Source organism: Eurypyga helias, unplaced genomic scaffold (assembly GCF_000690775.1).
Source record: "Eurypyga helias isolate BGI_N326 unplaced genomic scaffold, ASM69077v1 scaffold83, whole genome shotgun sequence".
In the NCBI taxonomy this organism is placed as follows: domain Eukaryota; kingdom Metazoa; phylum Chordata; class Aves; order Eurypygiformes; family Eurypygidae; genus Eurypyga; species Eurypyga helias.
The window spans coordinates 45,436-59,663 of record NW_010241718.1 but is presented as its reverse complement, the minus strand read 5'-3'; the positions used below and the strand labels follow the sequence as shown (position 1 = coordinate 59,663).

The 14,228-nt window shown below is 34.2% G+C and overlaps 1 protein-coding gene across 1 annotated transcript in view; it reads left to right on the top strand.

The window, feature by feature from the left end:
* Window positions 1-14,228, top strand: part of LOC104507513 (CUB and sushi domain-containing protein 1-like) — a gene marked incomplete at both ends in the record, with an annotated part of 113,400 nt that overhangs the window by 58,118 nt on the left and 41,054 nt on the right. The window contains 5 exons of the mRNA XM_010148827.1: window positions 262-375; window positions 2,318-2,413; window positions 9,624-9,827; window positions 10,916-11,040; window positions 11,655-11,751. Coding sequence (XP_010147129.1) covers window positions 262-375; window positions 2,318-2,413; window positions 9,624-9,827; window positions 10,916-11,040; window positions 11,655-11,751 — 636 coding nt within the window. The remainder of the gene's footprint in view (window positions 1-261; window positions 376-2,317; window positions 2,414-9,623; window positions 9,828-10,915; window positions 11,041-11,654; window positions 11,752-14,228) is intronic.

The window sequence follows — 14,228 nt, the reverse complement described above, 5'->3', positions numbered from 1 at the left end:
GAAAGAGTGATTTGATTATCTTTAAAAAAAAAATAAAAATAAGGAAGCAATGAAAAGCACATGGGATTCTTATTACTGAAGTTTAATGCAACTGTTTTAGTATGGTCGGCAATAAATCAACTTGTAAAGGATTCATACAGGAATTCACAGATAAATAAGACAAACAAAAATATCTCACTAAATTTGTTTTTAAAGACTAGGTTCTTGTTTTGTCTTCTAACTTTTTAATTTTTAATTTTTGTTTTCTTTTTTTATATACAGTTGTGTTTGGACAATTTGCCTATTTTCAAACAGCTTTGAATGATGTGGCAGAATTATTTGATGGAGAAAACTCTCAGGCTAGACTTCTTAGTTCATTGTCTGGATCCCACTCAGGTAAGTAGTAAAGAAAAGAAGTATGCATTTCTTACACAGCTCAGTATGAAAAAAAAAAATTAGGAGAATATCTTTAATTTCATATGGAAATATAAAGCCATTGAACAGGATGCCAAGGGAAATGGAAGACCCTTCTAAGTCTTTGAGTCAAGATATTCTTCTAGAACATAGGGTTTAAGCAAGAACTGATCACTGGGATGAGTGCAGAAACAGTGGAATGAAATGCTCAGATCTTTATGTAAGAGTGTAGATTGGATGGTATAATTATCTTCTCTGCCCCAAAGCTCTGTGAATTACACATCTACATTTTCTGAATATCTAATTTAAACACTAATTACTAGTATTCACAAAATCCAATTATCTGTATGCAAACATGCACTTACACTAAAAGCAGGCCAGCTGTTGCATTCAGGTAACTATAGCAAAGTGTTGACCCTGTGAAATAACAATTAAACTTACATGGGATACAGCATCACCAGAATTTCCAGTGATGCAGATATAATGACTGTGTTCACCTCAAGTGGATGAAACACATATATATGTATTTCTGCTGCTGTGAATGTGTTTTGACATTATCTTCTTAGTATTTAGGAGAGTTTATATGTGAGTTTCAGTTTTTTGCAATCCAGGACTTTTCATGGCTTCTAGGTTTCCACTTTGAATAAATGGAGAAATACTAGATATTAAAAGAATGCAACATTTCTATTTGATTTGTGGAAAACCTTTATTATTTGATAAATTGAAATAATAATTTTCCTCTGGTGAATCCCAGCTATTTATGTCATCATAAGAGTTCCCAAATTAATTTCAATATTTGTTTAATTACTGTGAAGAGTTCATCAACAAACCAAAAATATTTTCTTTTTAATGTTTAAACTTAAGGGACAACTCATCTAAATACCCATTTTTTCTGCGTCAAAGATATAAAAATGTGAAATTAATGTCTGTTTTCAAAGCAGATATTTGAAAATAATTGAAGGAAATTTCAACTTATGATTTGTACTTATTACTTGTGACGTATCTGATTACATTGGTTTAGGTTAGGATTCTGTTACATGGAATTGCTAATCAAGAAATAATATAAAACTACAACAATATAAAACTACTCTAAGTTAAAGAATTATAAATCCTGTTTACCCAGTTATCTGAGATATTTTAAATTAGTACTTTATCACCTATTTCAGTTGAATTTCCTAAAATGTAGGTTGATATAATCCAATGAGAATAAAACCAGTTGTCATATGGATTCCCATTCTTGCAGTGTAAAAGTTCTCTAATTTGGTTGTAATGATTTATTACTGAACTTTTATCATGACTCTAGATAGATACCGTAAGAAAGAAGATAAAGTGTATTTAAGATCTTTATTAATCCTAATATAGATCTTTATAGAGTAAATATATAAAATTTGAAATGCCATCAGAAAGTTAATAATGTAATACAGTTCATGTATGACCATATATTTTAGTGAAGAAACTTCATGAAATGATTCATGGATCTCTTGTCTCTCACTTCAGTTTTAGTTTTCAAATGGTGATCATCATGTGACGATCCACTGTGGCATTTTTCAAATACTTTAAATTGTATAATGTGTTTAGCAAAGCAGGGTAAAGCTGTCAGTCAGAAAAGAAAAGTTAAAATAATCTTCTAATGATGTTGGCCCCAGATAGCAGTAAGATTTCCCAGACAAGTAGTTTTTTGGATGTCTAGTTCCAAAAGCTGTAGTGTCAGAAAGTTTGTTGTTGAATCATGAAGTCTTTTTATTCTGACAAGTTTTCAAACCTCTAATGGCAAATTTAATTTTATACACTGTTATTTCAGTTCTCTTTAACTATAAAGGAAAACAAAACTATATATTTTAACAGTGTATTTCATATGCGCTGAAGAGTTGTAACTGTTGTTACTGATTTGCCTATTTAATTTATCTTCTGTTTTAATTTTTAGGAGAGACATTGCCATTGGCTACATCTAATGAAATTCTTCTGCGATTCAGTGCTAAGAGTGGGGCATCAGCCAGAGGGTTTCACTTTGTTTACCAAGGTAAACATGTCTGCTTTTGGTGGAAGACTCTGGTGCCAGTCTCACACAGTGTACTATTTTGAATTCTTCTTAGGTCTTAAAGTATTTCTTTAAATATGGGTGTAGGGTTTTTTAAATTATTATCTTTTTTATTTTTACCTTTTTCCAATTGTCAGGGATTTCTCTGGATGGTAGATTAGCTTTATAATGGCAGATGTCTCCAATGAATCCTATCTGGCCCCATGGATTTGAATAAGTTCTCCCTTTCTTAGTTTTCTGTAATCTGTTGTTCAGTTACTGCTGAGTGTTCATGCCCTTCTCAGACAGTAGAAGTACATGGTGAGCATTGTGAAAGCAAGGCAGGCATTTAATGCTTAAATATTTTTGACATAATTTGTCATTAGGTTGTCCACACCTCCCCCCAGCAATGCATCAATGTACCCACATATATTTTGATCTTCCCTTTATAATTATCATATCTGTGACTTTTTTCTCTAATGTCCCTTTCTAGGGACACTCTCTGCACACTGTATTTGAAATGCAAAGGTAAGACAGCATACTCAAGTCTGTTAGCATACTGCTAGGCAGCTGAGTAGAATAAGTTCATCCAGGTGACTTAGAGAATGCAGTCTGGTGATGCCTGGAGCAGTACTTACAGGTTCATTGTCTTTATAGGCAACAAATGCCGTCCCAAAGGAGATTCTGGACACTTCACTAGATTTATTGCATACACACTCAATAAGTTTAATCAGACAATCGTTGAACACTGGTTTATTGTATACTAGCTTTTCAGCTTTATTAAATTGAACTGTAAAAGTGATAGTTTTAAATATTATTATCAAGATTCCTTTTTTTTTTTTTTTGTTACAATGGAGAACAGTTGTGGTTTGATACAGCAAATTAATGGAAAGAACTGTCTCACCTCAGGAATATTTCATAATTGTAAGGAGCTTGTTGGGACTATTCAAACTCTTTGTTAGTGTTTTAAGCCTTCTTACTTCTGTACTTATAGAAAGATATCACTATGACTGCATACTCTGCTTTGGATATAGCTCATGATATCAAGATACTCAAGATATACACATAAAAAACATCACTTGAATTTAAATTTATTAAGCACAATAAATTGGAAAAGAAGGGGAATATAAACTTCTGGAATTAGAAAGAAACTTTCAGAATTTAGTTCTTATCAAATATTTACATATGAATGACACCTTTCTGTCTTATTTTATTTGTTTTCTTGTATGCCTGAACTGTTAGTTATTGTTTGCTGCTTCTAAAGAATTCAGAGTTCTACAAAACCTCAATTCTGTTAGCTGTATGTGTATACTCACACACACACACACAGAGATGTTACTGTTGAAAAATAAGTCTCCAGGTGAGCAAAATGATATGCCTTATTTCAGTAATTTATTTGGACTTCACTTTTTTTTTTTTTAGAAACTCTAAGAAATAGATTTTAAAAAATGAAAAGCGTTCCATAAAGCAGCAGCTAATGCGTCAGGCAAAGCCACTTTATTTGTCTCAGAAGAATCATGAGCTATTTGAATATCCAGGTTTTTAAGATATATTTTTAAATATATTTGAAAGAGCTTTATGTAACACATACATATAGGTAAACATGTATTGGTTAATGAGTTAGTAGCATTTAAAAATCTCTATAATTTTGAGATTTTTCTGTCATTTTGTGAAGCATGGAATCATATTTCTGATGACCACAGGCTTTCTAGCCTTTTAAATACTATAGAGAATAACATCCACTCTCACACTGAACACAGTAATCTGGTCTGCAAAGTCAATCATTTTATTTATCGCCCTCTATTCCAGGTTGACCTTCTCCCTGTTCACTTTTCCACTGGGCTGATTTCAATTTTGTTTCACAGCAGTATGAAACATTTACTAAAAGATGAAGGATAATTACTATAGAAAATGAAATGTCTCTGTGATACAGCTTGAGAAGTCTAGTTTGCCAATACTACAGGCAAAAGATAGAAGGAAGGCTAGAAGGGAAAAAGGTATTGCTTGCATTATTTCACATTCTGGTTTGAGCGAGCAATAGATCAGGTTTGTAGCTTTTTAATGGCTTTTGCAATGCCAATTTCTCCAAAACTTCTTTTTAGCTGCATATGTCATCTGTGCCTTCATTTTTTTTTAATCTGAGGACCGTATTTCATGCAATTGGTAAAGGATTTCTGTAATATCAGGCTGAGTGAATATCCCATCTTTCAGAATATTTGGGTCAGGTATATAGATATCTGCTAGGAAAAAATCACATTTGAGTATTATATTTTTTTCAGGTTTATCTTAGGCTTGTTTCCCTGCTCTGACATCATCTAACAATTGCATATGTCTTTATATAGCTGAGGTTGCATCAGTACAGAGTTCTTTACCTAAAATGCAACGTGATGACCCTTCTACCACCCAAAAATGTATGGGTTTTTAACATTTGTCTTCCTTTACTTTCTCTACCATACAAATACATGAATTAGTTAATGAGGTCAAATGAGATTTTCAAGAGGACTGTTGAGAAAGGTAGCATACTAGGATAAGGAATGACTGTGGAAGAAACAACAATAAAAGAGGAATATGACTTTAACAATTAATTTGATAAAATCTGCAATAAGAATAAAATACATATCTATATGCTTACTACTGAGGTGCAATTAGAGAGCAGAACTAAGACTGTTAGTATCATTTTCTATATGTGTTACCATGAAACATAATGTCCTGACCTACAACAGTCTTCCTAGAGAGGTGGTCAGTGCCCCAAGCCTGTCAGTATTTAAGAGGCCTTTGGACAATAAGTTAATAATATTAACTTCATCAGCCCTGAAGTGATCAGGCAGTTGGACTAGATGATCATTGTAGGTTCCTTCCAACCAAAAAAGTCAATTGGTGTAGAGGCATTTCATCTAGGCTGTTTGCCATGTCACTTTTTAGAGGAACATACCTGTTTTCCTAATTTTTTATGTGTTTGAAACTGTACTGCATTTTGCCATGGATTATTTAAGTCTAAATTCCGTTTTTATCAGTATGAGAGTACCTCACTTTGTCTTTATGTCTAGCTTGTATCACGTTTCTTCCTAAAACAGTTCTTTCTAAAACAAGGAAAAAAAAAAAAAGAAAAATTATGCATCTTATAGTGAATGGCATGGTTTATTTGTGCATCTTTACATTGCTTATCTCACTCTAACCAGTAGTAGACTGTTAGTAAAACATGTGGAAACCTCAGCAAGATGTTAATTTTGACATGGCATTAAGAGTTTCCTGATGGCAGTAGAATAATCTGACACAAATCTAGCCAAGGATGTTTGTGGCTGTCATGACTGTTTTACTTACTGGCTGCTCTCAGTAAAATGGTGGCTTTCAGTCTCAAAAGCGGAAGCACTTAGCAGTACTTCTGCTACGTGAACTAATTTAAGAGTGTTAGTAAACTGTCCCTACATTTGCTATAATGAGAGAGTTAGCTTGCCCCCAGGAAAATAACTTTCATAAGGCAATATTATAAGGAAACCAGATGATTTGATATCCTTGTTGAGAGGTGTTGAAAATGTTAGTTACAGAGAAATATCTGTTTGGATTACAAATGCACGTATGCAAATTTCCAACTGTGAATACTGACAATTGTAAATCTTACTCTTAAAAAGGGCCCTTTAGCATTTCACAGCTGTTGTAGGGTTTCTCCAGATGTGGACTTCAGGTGAGGGTTAGAGAATCTGAACAAGGATTTGCTTCTGAAACTTCCTCCCTTTTGAGCAAGTGGACGAAAAAATAAATAGAGAAAGGTAGTATTCCCATGAAAGGCTGAACAAGAGTTTCTTCTACACAGTGAATAAAAAAATATTCCATGAGTGATGCAGAATGTTTCATTCAGGTCATATAACCTCTTAGGAAGCAGGTGAGGTTTAGACACATGTAAAGCTACAGGTTTAACTGTCAGGGGGCTGTAGTGGTGACCTGTGTGTGAGGAGGTGACGAGATACCATGTACCACTCACAAACAGCTGCTTCTGAAGTGGATGTAAACAACGTCTTATATGCCAAAATTCTACCAGTCAGAGCAGTGTGTGGTGCCCGTTCTCTAAGAGGTTTGAGAAAATGACATCTGCTTTGGGCCAGAGATGCCTCTGGGGAGATGGTGCTGGAGGGATTGTTACAGACACACTCTTGGAAAGAGGCCCTCCATGCCAAAGGGGTAACAATTCTAAAGGGACCATGGCCTGTGAATAACCCATGCTGGAGTGAGAACATCTCAGAGGGATTGGGCAGCCTGTGAAAAACCTGTTCTGCAGTAGGGGGACATCTCTGAACAACTTTAGCCTGTGAGTGGCCCACACTGGAGCAGGAGCACTAAGAAATATAATGGTGTGAAAATTTGGAGAAGCAAAAGGCAAGAGAGAAAATTAGTAAAATACTAAGCACAACAGAGGAAAACAAAGAAGCAAAAAGAGAAGCTATGACCCCAACCTCCTGTGCTGCCTCTCACCTCACTGGTGGAACTGAAGTGGACACAAGTAAGTTGAGACAAAGAAGGGGGAGAATAGGTGTTTGATTGAGGTTGAGTCTGGGAAGAGGGAAGAAAAACTGGTTACTTAGGTGATTATTTGATTGTTTGTGTCCTCTTTCTTCTTAACTCCTTAATTGGTATTTTATTCTTTCTAAATTGGTAATAAATTAAAATAAGGATAATGAAGTATAAATTCCTTAAGTCAAAACAGATTTGTCCAAAACAATATATGAAATGTTTGCTATCACATGATTGCCAGTGATTTATCTCATGACCAAACCTCCCATTTAAGAAAGCAGTCCTGACCAAAGGATGGATTAATGCCTAATCATCTGGAAGAAGCTGTAGTTGTAGGCATATGACATGTGGCTGGACATGTGAGCAGCCTTATCAGTTGAAAAGTCATTATACAATAAAAAAAAAAAAAAAAGGTTTGAATAAAATAATGTTTGCATGGCAGACCATTTGATAGAGAAAAAGCTATTAGTCCTAGTAAAAGAGAACAAAAAGAGCAGGCTGTGTGAGTTGAACTGACCTGGCAGATGGCATTTGGTCTGCAAATGACAATCAGGAAGAACTGTGAGTGTGTGAAATCCTCAAACTATGATTTCTTCATTATCCTTCCACAAGTGCACAATTTCTTCCCATAGCGCAGCTGGGTGACACAGGTCCTGTTGAAATCTTAATCACAAAATCCCATTTATTTGAGAAAAAGAAAGTTTATTAAATTTACTGAAAGGGAAGTAATTATTTTACACTATGTAAAGTATTTAAACATCTTAAAACATTGAAAAATATATTTGATTTACTGTTGCCATATTGTGTAGTTATGATTCCAGGTATATGTTCGTTTACCTCTGAACATTTCTTTCAATCTTCGATGCATTGTATAAACTTCTTAGGCTTTCAAGAATAAAATCTTCTGCAACCCTCTAACCCACTGATTTACACGAAAATACATGTTACTGTATCTCTATGACATTGTCTGAAAAAACAACCCGCTGCATATTAATAAAAGAGCATGTATTGTACTGTTATTGATAGTACCAATTGTTCCTAAATAATTTTTTAAAAAGCTTTTCTCTACATTCAATAATACTTGCATAAACTTAACTGTTATTCTCAGTAGCAATACAGAAAACTGGTAGAACATGATGTAATCATAAATGAGAATTTCCAATGTTCTGCTAAAATGTGTTGCATATTTCATGCGAGATTTAAGATAGGATTGATTTCAATTAATATTCTGCATCCAATATGTCAACAAATGTTAACTTCTAGAGCACTTACCACTACTTAAAACTACTACACTTAAATAATTATGATTCTGAACACTGAAAATGATAGTGTAAGAAATAAGAAAATAATAAATCTATCAATATAAAAGTAATTATCTATAGGCTCCAGAAAACTTGTCTTTTACTCAGTGACCAGGATAACTGAATAAATCTGTTAGGGAAAGTTGTCTGTGTGTACAGGTTTGCACCTGAAGAAATGGAAATATTTGCCTTCACTGTAACAGGCCAAAATAGACGATTAAATGTAAAGATGTAAAATAAAATGAAATATAACCATGATTCTATTTACAATAGTCTTAAAATAAGTTAGTAAGACAGAAACACCATGTTTAAGAATGTGCCATAAATAAAGTCTAAACACTTTTTTTTTTTTTTTTCTGTTCTATGTCTTTGTTAATTAAGGACCAAATGGCAGGCAATTTTCATGGTGTTACTTATGCATATATTGGTGCAGTGATCTCCTGATAATAATTCTTGAAGAAACTAAACTGATCAAAAGCTTTTCAAAATGCCGCTCACACAGAAAAATTCTATTTAATGAAATTATTTTAAATGTAAATTTATTTTATTATCATGTAAAATGTAGATTATATTGCACAGAAATTATACTTCTATCTTTTCTTCTATAAATATATATGTTCAAAATTTGGCATTTACTAAACTACAAAATGAAATGCGGAAAGAAGAAATTTGATACACAAACAACATGCACAATACCAACAGTTGCTAAGTGCAAAAGAAATGCTTGTTATAAATAACAAAGCCTAAGGGAAAAGAAACCCATGGCCCTCTGATAAATTTAATTATTTGGTCCTTAAATGTTGCTTACAGTCTTCTGTTTGTGTATCACATCATGTTTATGAATTCTCAGAGATTATTGGTAGAACTAATTGCTGTCAACTGTGAACACTAAAATAGCCTTGAGGGTACATTGTTACCACTTTGTATTCTCCAATATGATAAATATTGTATAATATTACATTGGTTTTCTATCCGATTATCTACAGTATAATATTAGTCTGGGCTTCTAATAACAAACTTCTGATGAAGCCAAAACTTCCATATTCAATAAGTAAAATAAGTGGTAGGTATACTATTATGTCATTTAAGAGGGCAGCTGAAATACCCACTTATCCTCTTATGCCTAAGGATGTGCTTCCAAAGTCAATTGCTCTCCAAGCTGTCATGGCACTGGCATTATGTACATGGCCACAGACCAAAACCGTAATCCAGCTAACAGCCATGAAAGCATTAGGCCATTTGTTGAGAATACAGGAGCAGAGCAAGTAAAAGGAACAAATACAATTAAGCTTGGTCCTACAAAAAACAATGAGCATTTTTGGTGGTCTATTTATTTTTTGGGGGATGACTGCCTTTGGGATTCATGGCATCTTTTTTTTTTTTTTCCCTTTTATCTCTTTATGCAGCTGTTCCACGCACAAGTGATACACAGTGTAGCTCAGTTCCAGAGCCCAGGTATGGAAGGAGAATCGGCTCTGAGTTTTCAGCAGGCTCTGTTGTTCGATTTGAGTGTAGTCCTGGCTATTTGCTACAAGGCTCAAAAGCTATCCGATGTCAATCTGTACCTAATGCCTTAGCTCAGTGGAATGACACAGTACCAAGCTGTGTAGGTAAGCAATTACATTTAAGTTATCTGTTCTGTCACACATGTCTCTGAATCAGAATTCAGGAAATGTTTCAGAAAATAGTATTTAACACATATATTCACTCTCCTTCGATTAATATCAGTCATGCCCAATTTAAAAGTGCAGTTTTCCATATCAAAAAGTAATTGAATACCAGCTGGCTGGTAGTCAGTATGGTGTTTCATATAATGGCTTAGATTATATGAAGAAGTGTGATGCACATCTTCTTGAACATTCATTATTTTAATGAGTCATCTACAGCTTGAAATACAGGACAGAATTGAATTCTCCAAAAGTGTCTTTATCTGCTTTATTACACAGTACTTGTATATTTATATGGCACATAGGATGATGATTTCTTTTGTCAAGTAGCTTAGTACACATTGAATAATGATAGCATCTTTAAACATAGCTAATTTTCTTCAGCCTGTCAATAACCTGCAGTTGGATAATGTTTATCACTTTTTTTTTTTTTTGTGAATGTTGAAGACCTTTCTTCTCTCTCTCCTTGTATTTATAACCAAAAGTCATTGCTATTCATAGTAATTTACTTTATAATTAATTACAGTGTTTTAAAAATAAATGTAGGTGTCCTATTTTCTGTGAGTTCTGTGGTTTATTTGTTTAGTTAAGTTCTGTTTTCTTGAACCTTATGGAAGAAATTTTATTTAAAATAAAAATATTTAATGTACCACACTGCTTTACCAGCTAGGTACTATCTTAGGCTGTGGGTACGTTCACATGATTTCTATCAACCATGATTGTGTTCAATGTTATTTCTTTACAGTTTGCTGTTGTTCTCAGGTATTACATGATTAGCCTGTTCTAGGCTGCACACACACAAAATGAAGATCACTTCTGAATTTTTTATTCATGCAGGTTGTGCCTTATACTTGATGTCTTTCATATATTTTAGATAACATTGCTTTCAAAGTTCAGATCATTGCTTCATATCTATGAGTTTATGCTACAAAAGAGAATTATTATCATTAACTTAGCAAAATTATTAATACTTTTCTGTTCTCTGAAGTGGTTTTGATTTTGTAATTATTCATGATAATACTTTCTTTCAGTGCCATGCAGTGGGAATTTTACTGAGCGGAGAGGTACTATTCTTTCACCAGGTTACCCTGAACCTTATGGTAACAGCTTGAATTGTGTGTGGAAAATCATAGTGACTGAGGGATCAGGTATTCAGGCAAGTCTATGTTCTGTCAAGCATGGAATATTAAGTACTTTGTGGTTCAGTTTAAAAAGTAATTGTTTATTTTCCTAGATGTGTCAGAAAATAGCAAACAGACAATTTTGGGAGAGTATTTGAAATATTTGTGCTTTGTTTTTCTCAATATTGTTCTTTGGTTAGCTTTATTCCATGTTACTTTATTTTTGTGTGGGCGAGAAATAGTTAACATGCAGCTTTCTCTTTTAACGGTGTAGAATACTGAAACTAGGTCCTGATCCTTTACTCTGGTATGCAAATGCCAACCTATCTGCTAGGATATCACTGAGGCACTTGAGAGATCTGCAACTGTCTTGATTATCTGCTTATTTACACTCTGAGTAATTACTTATAATCATGCAAAATATGTGCAAAATTTTTCTTACTTACTAGTGTTATATTTTCTGAAAGTTAAGAGAACTTAAAATGTGAACATTAATATATTATTTGCATTTTTATCTCAGGTGTTTTTGGTTTGATCTGCTTATTTATGTTTTCTCTGGGGCATGTTCCCTTTTAATTTTGTTCTTTCTAGAACATTTAAAAATATATATGACTAGTTGGTTTAAAAGTTCTGTGGTGGTGTTTTACAGATCCAGGTCATCAGCTTTGCCACTGAACATAATTGGGACTCTCTTGAAATATATGATGGTGGAGATATGACAGCACCACGTCTTGGAAGTTTTTCAGGTGAGCATGTACCATGATTTAAACATATAGTTCTATATATAGGTGTGTGAGAGAGCATGTCTTTCTTTGCCCACACATACAGACAAGGAAAGTATTTGTAATACATTGTTCATTATATCGTTATGAAATGTTCTCATTTTGGTGAGTTTTAGGTGCTGTAAACATGTCAGTATTCAAATTCAAAGAGAGATGTTCCAAAGAAAATATGATACTAAAATGTTTAGCTTTGATTAGTGGGTTTTAGGTGATAATACTTTCAAAAATTTTTTTTCTTTTATCTTATCTACCCCTCCCACAGAGAAGATACAGTGATGTAATTTGGTACTGACATTCAAGAACCTTCTTTTCATAGCTTTTACTTGGTTTATCCTTGTTAGCCTCTCTTTCTCAGGAAAAAGCTGAAACTCAGTATTCAACCAAACTATACAGACCTCAGAAAACAAAACAAAACAAAATATCCTAAAATTGGGACATAACAAACTATATAATATGTTGTTTCAATATGTGCATCAGTCATATTTTTTTTTAATTTTTTATAAGATAATTTTTATAGAAAGAGAATGTTCTAAAAACTAAACCAAGAGAAAGAGATAACTCTCATAAGATTAGATCATGAATAATATCCCACATGCATGAACTCTATCAAAAGCCTGATTCTGGTGTAGTTAAAGCATTTTGTACAATTCTGCCTCTCTGGTGACTTCACAAACTTTTAAAATATAGATATATATTGGATTATGTAAAGAAAGTTAATGATCAACTGAAAAAAAAAGTCCTCCATATTATTTAATTGGATATTGAATTAAATAATTTGAAGTTGCACCACAAAATTTACATGTTAAAAAGTGTCAGAGATTAACCCTAGTAGGCAGCTCAGCCCCACCCAGCTGAAACCAGTACAATTGTGTAAGCATTGCTCTGCAACAACTAAAAAATCCTTGTGTTATCAACACTGTTTTGGTCACAAATCCAAAACACGACACCATGCCAGCTACTATGAAGAAAATAGACCATGCCAGCCAGACCCAGTACAAAAGGCTATAATGTTTTATGTTAAATATTAGTAACTATGTTGACTATGAAATTGGAAATAAGGAAGAAAGACGTTTTAAAACATGATCAACTTTTGTCAAGTGAAATATATTGGACCAGTTTGATAAAGGCTGTTGAAAGAAAACTATACCAATTCCTGTGTCAGGGCACAGTGGGGCCCAACAGGTCACTGGGTTCAGGTGTCAGGAACAATGGGGGCTCCCTGAGGCACCAGGGTAGGCCCAGTCACAGGCATTGGGCATCAATGTTGGGGACTGGAACAGGCTGAGGCAGCACCAGGACATGGGCCTGTGGGTGGATTTGGCTTAGATGGGCCCATGGCCAAGCAGGGGCAGGGCTGTGGGATACTGGAAACTGGCATGCTGCAGCATCACTGGGGCAGGAGCTGATGGCCTCAGAGGCTGAAATGGGGTCCTGGAGCATGGGCAGGGTGGGGGCAGGCCCCTGAGTGCTGGGAAAGACCATTAAGGGCTCAAGGTTAGAACATATTGTCTTGTCCTTTTTAGATTAATACTGTGGGTCATCAGTGAATGGAAAAAATATCATGTCATTTTTCTTCTTTTTATGCTTTAGCAATGCGTGTGATATCAGCATGCTATTTTAGGGGAAAGTTATAGGGGTTTCATAAACAAAGCTATAATAAAAATCTTGAGACCCTGTGTTAACAGACATAAAGATACCTTGTGCTGCTGTCATCCTGTTGGCAGAATACACGGATTTTTGTACACCCATCTTGACAAGAAGCTGCTGTGGATAGGACTGCTATGTTGAATGCCAAGAGGGATTTCCTCCAGGCGGGGTATTGTGGCACGCAACAGCATAGTGAACTAGTTACTTTCCTGTGCCTAATACTGACAGGTGATGCTTTTTAGTGGGTAAACTGATTCATTTTAAGACAAAGTTTTCCAGGTGACAGTAGACAGTGTTCAGAGACATTCAGAGTAATTGGAAAACTGCAAATTATTTTTGCTTTCAATATTACTGGTTCTCATGGCTCATGAAGAAATGAAAATAACATTGCCTTTAAAAGACAACTATTAAAATAATTTCTCATCTTTTACAACAGTTGCTGTACCATTTACAGGATCTATAGGTATAGCAGATTTTGATTAATGAATGAATCTTAGTGGCTGTACAAAATGCTTAAATGAAACAGGATCATTAAAGAGAGACAGATCTAATTCTTTTCATATTCTTACTATAGTGGATATGTTTCCAAGTTTACATAAGATATACCTGCAATATTTTAATAAAATGAAGGGACTGTTTGCACAGGTCAACTCTTAATTCTCTTAGCTGGGAAGTTCCCAGTTTCTATAAACAGGATAGAATTTTACTTGCTATATTCAGAAAAAAAAAAAAAAAAAGCCCAGCCATAACTGGAATTGATTTTTCTCCTGCAGAGGAACTATACTTCATTTTTC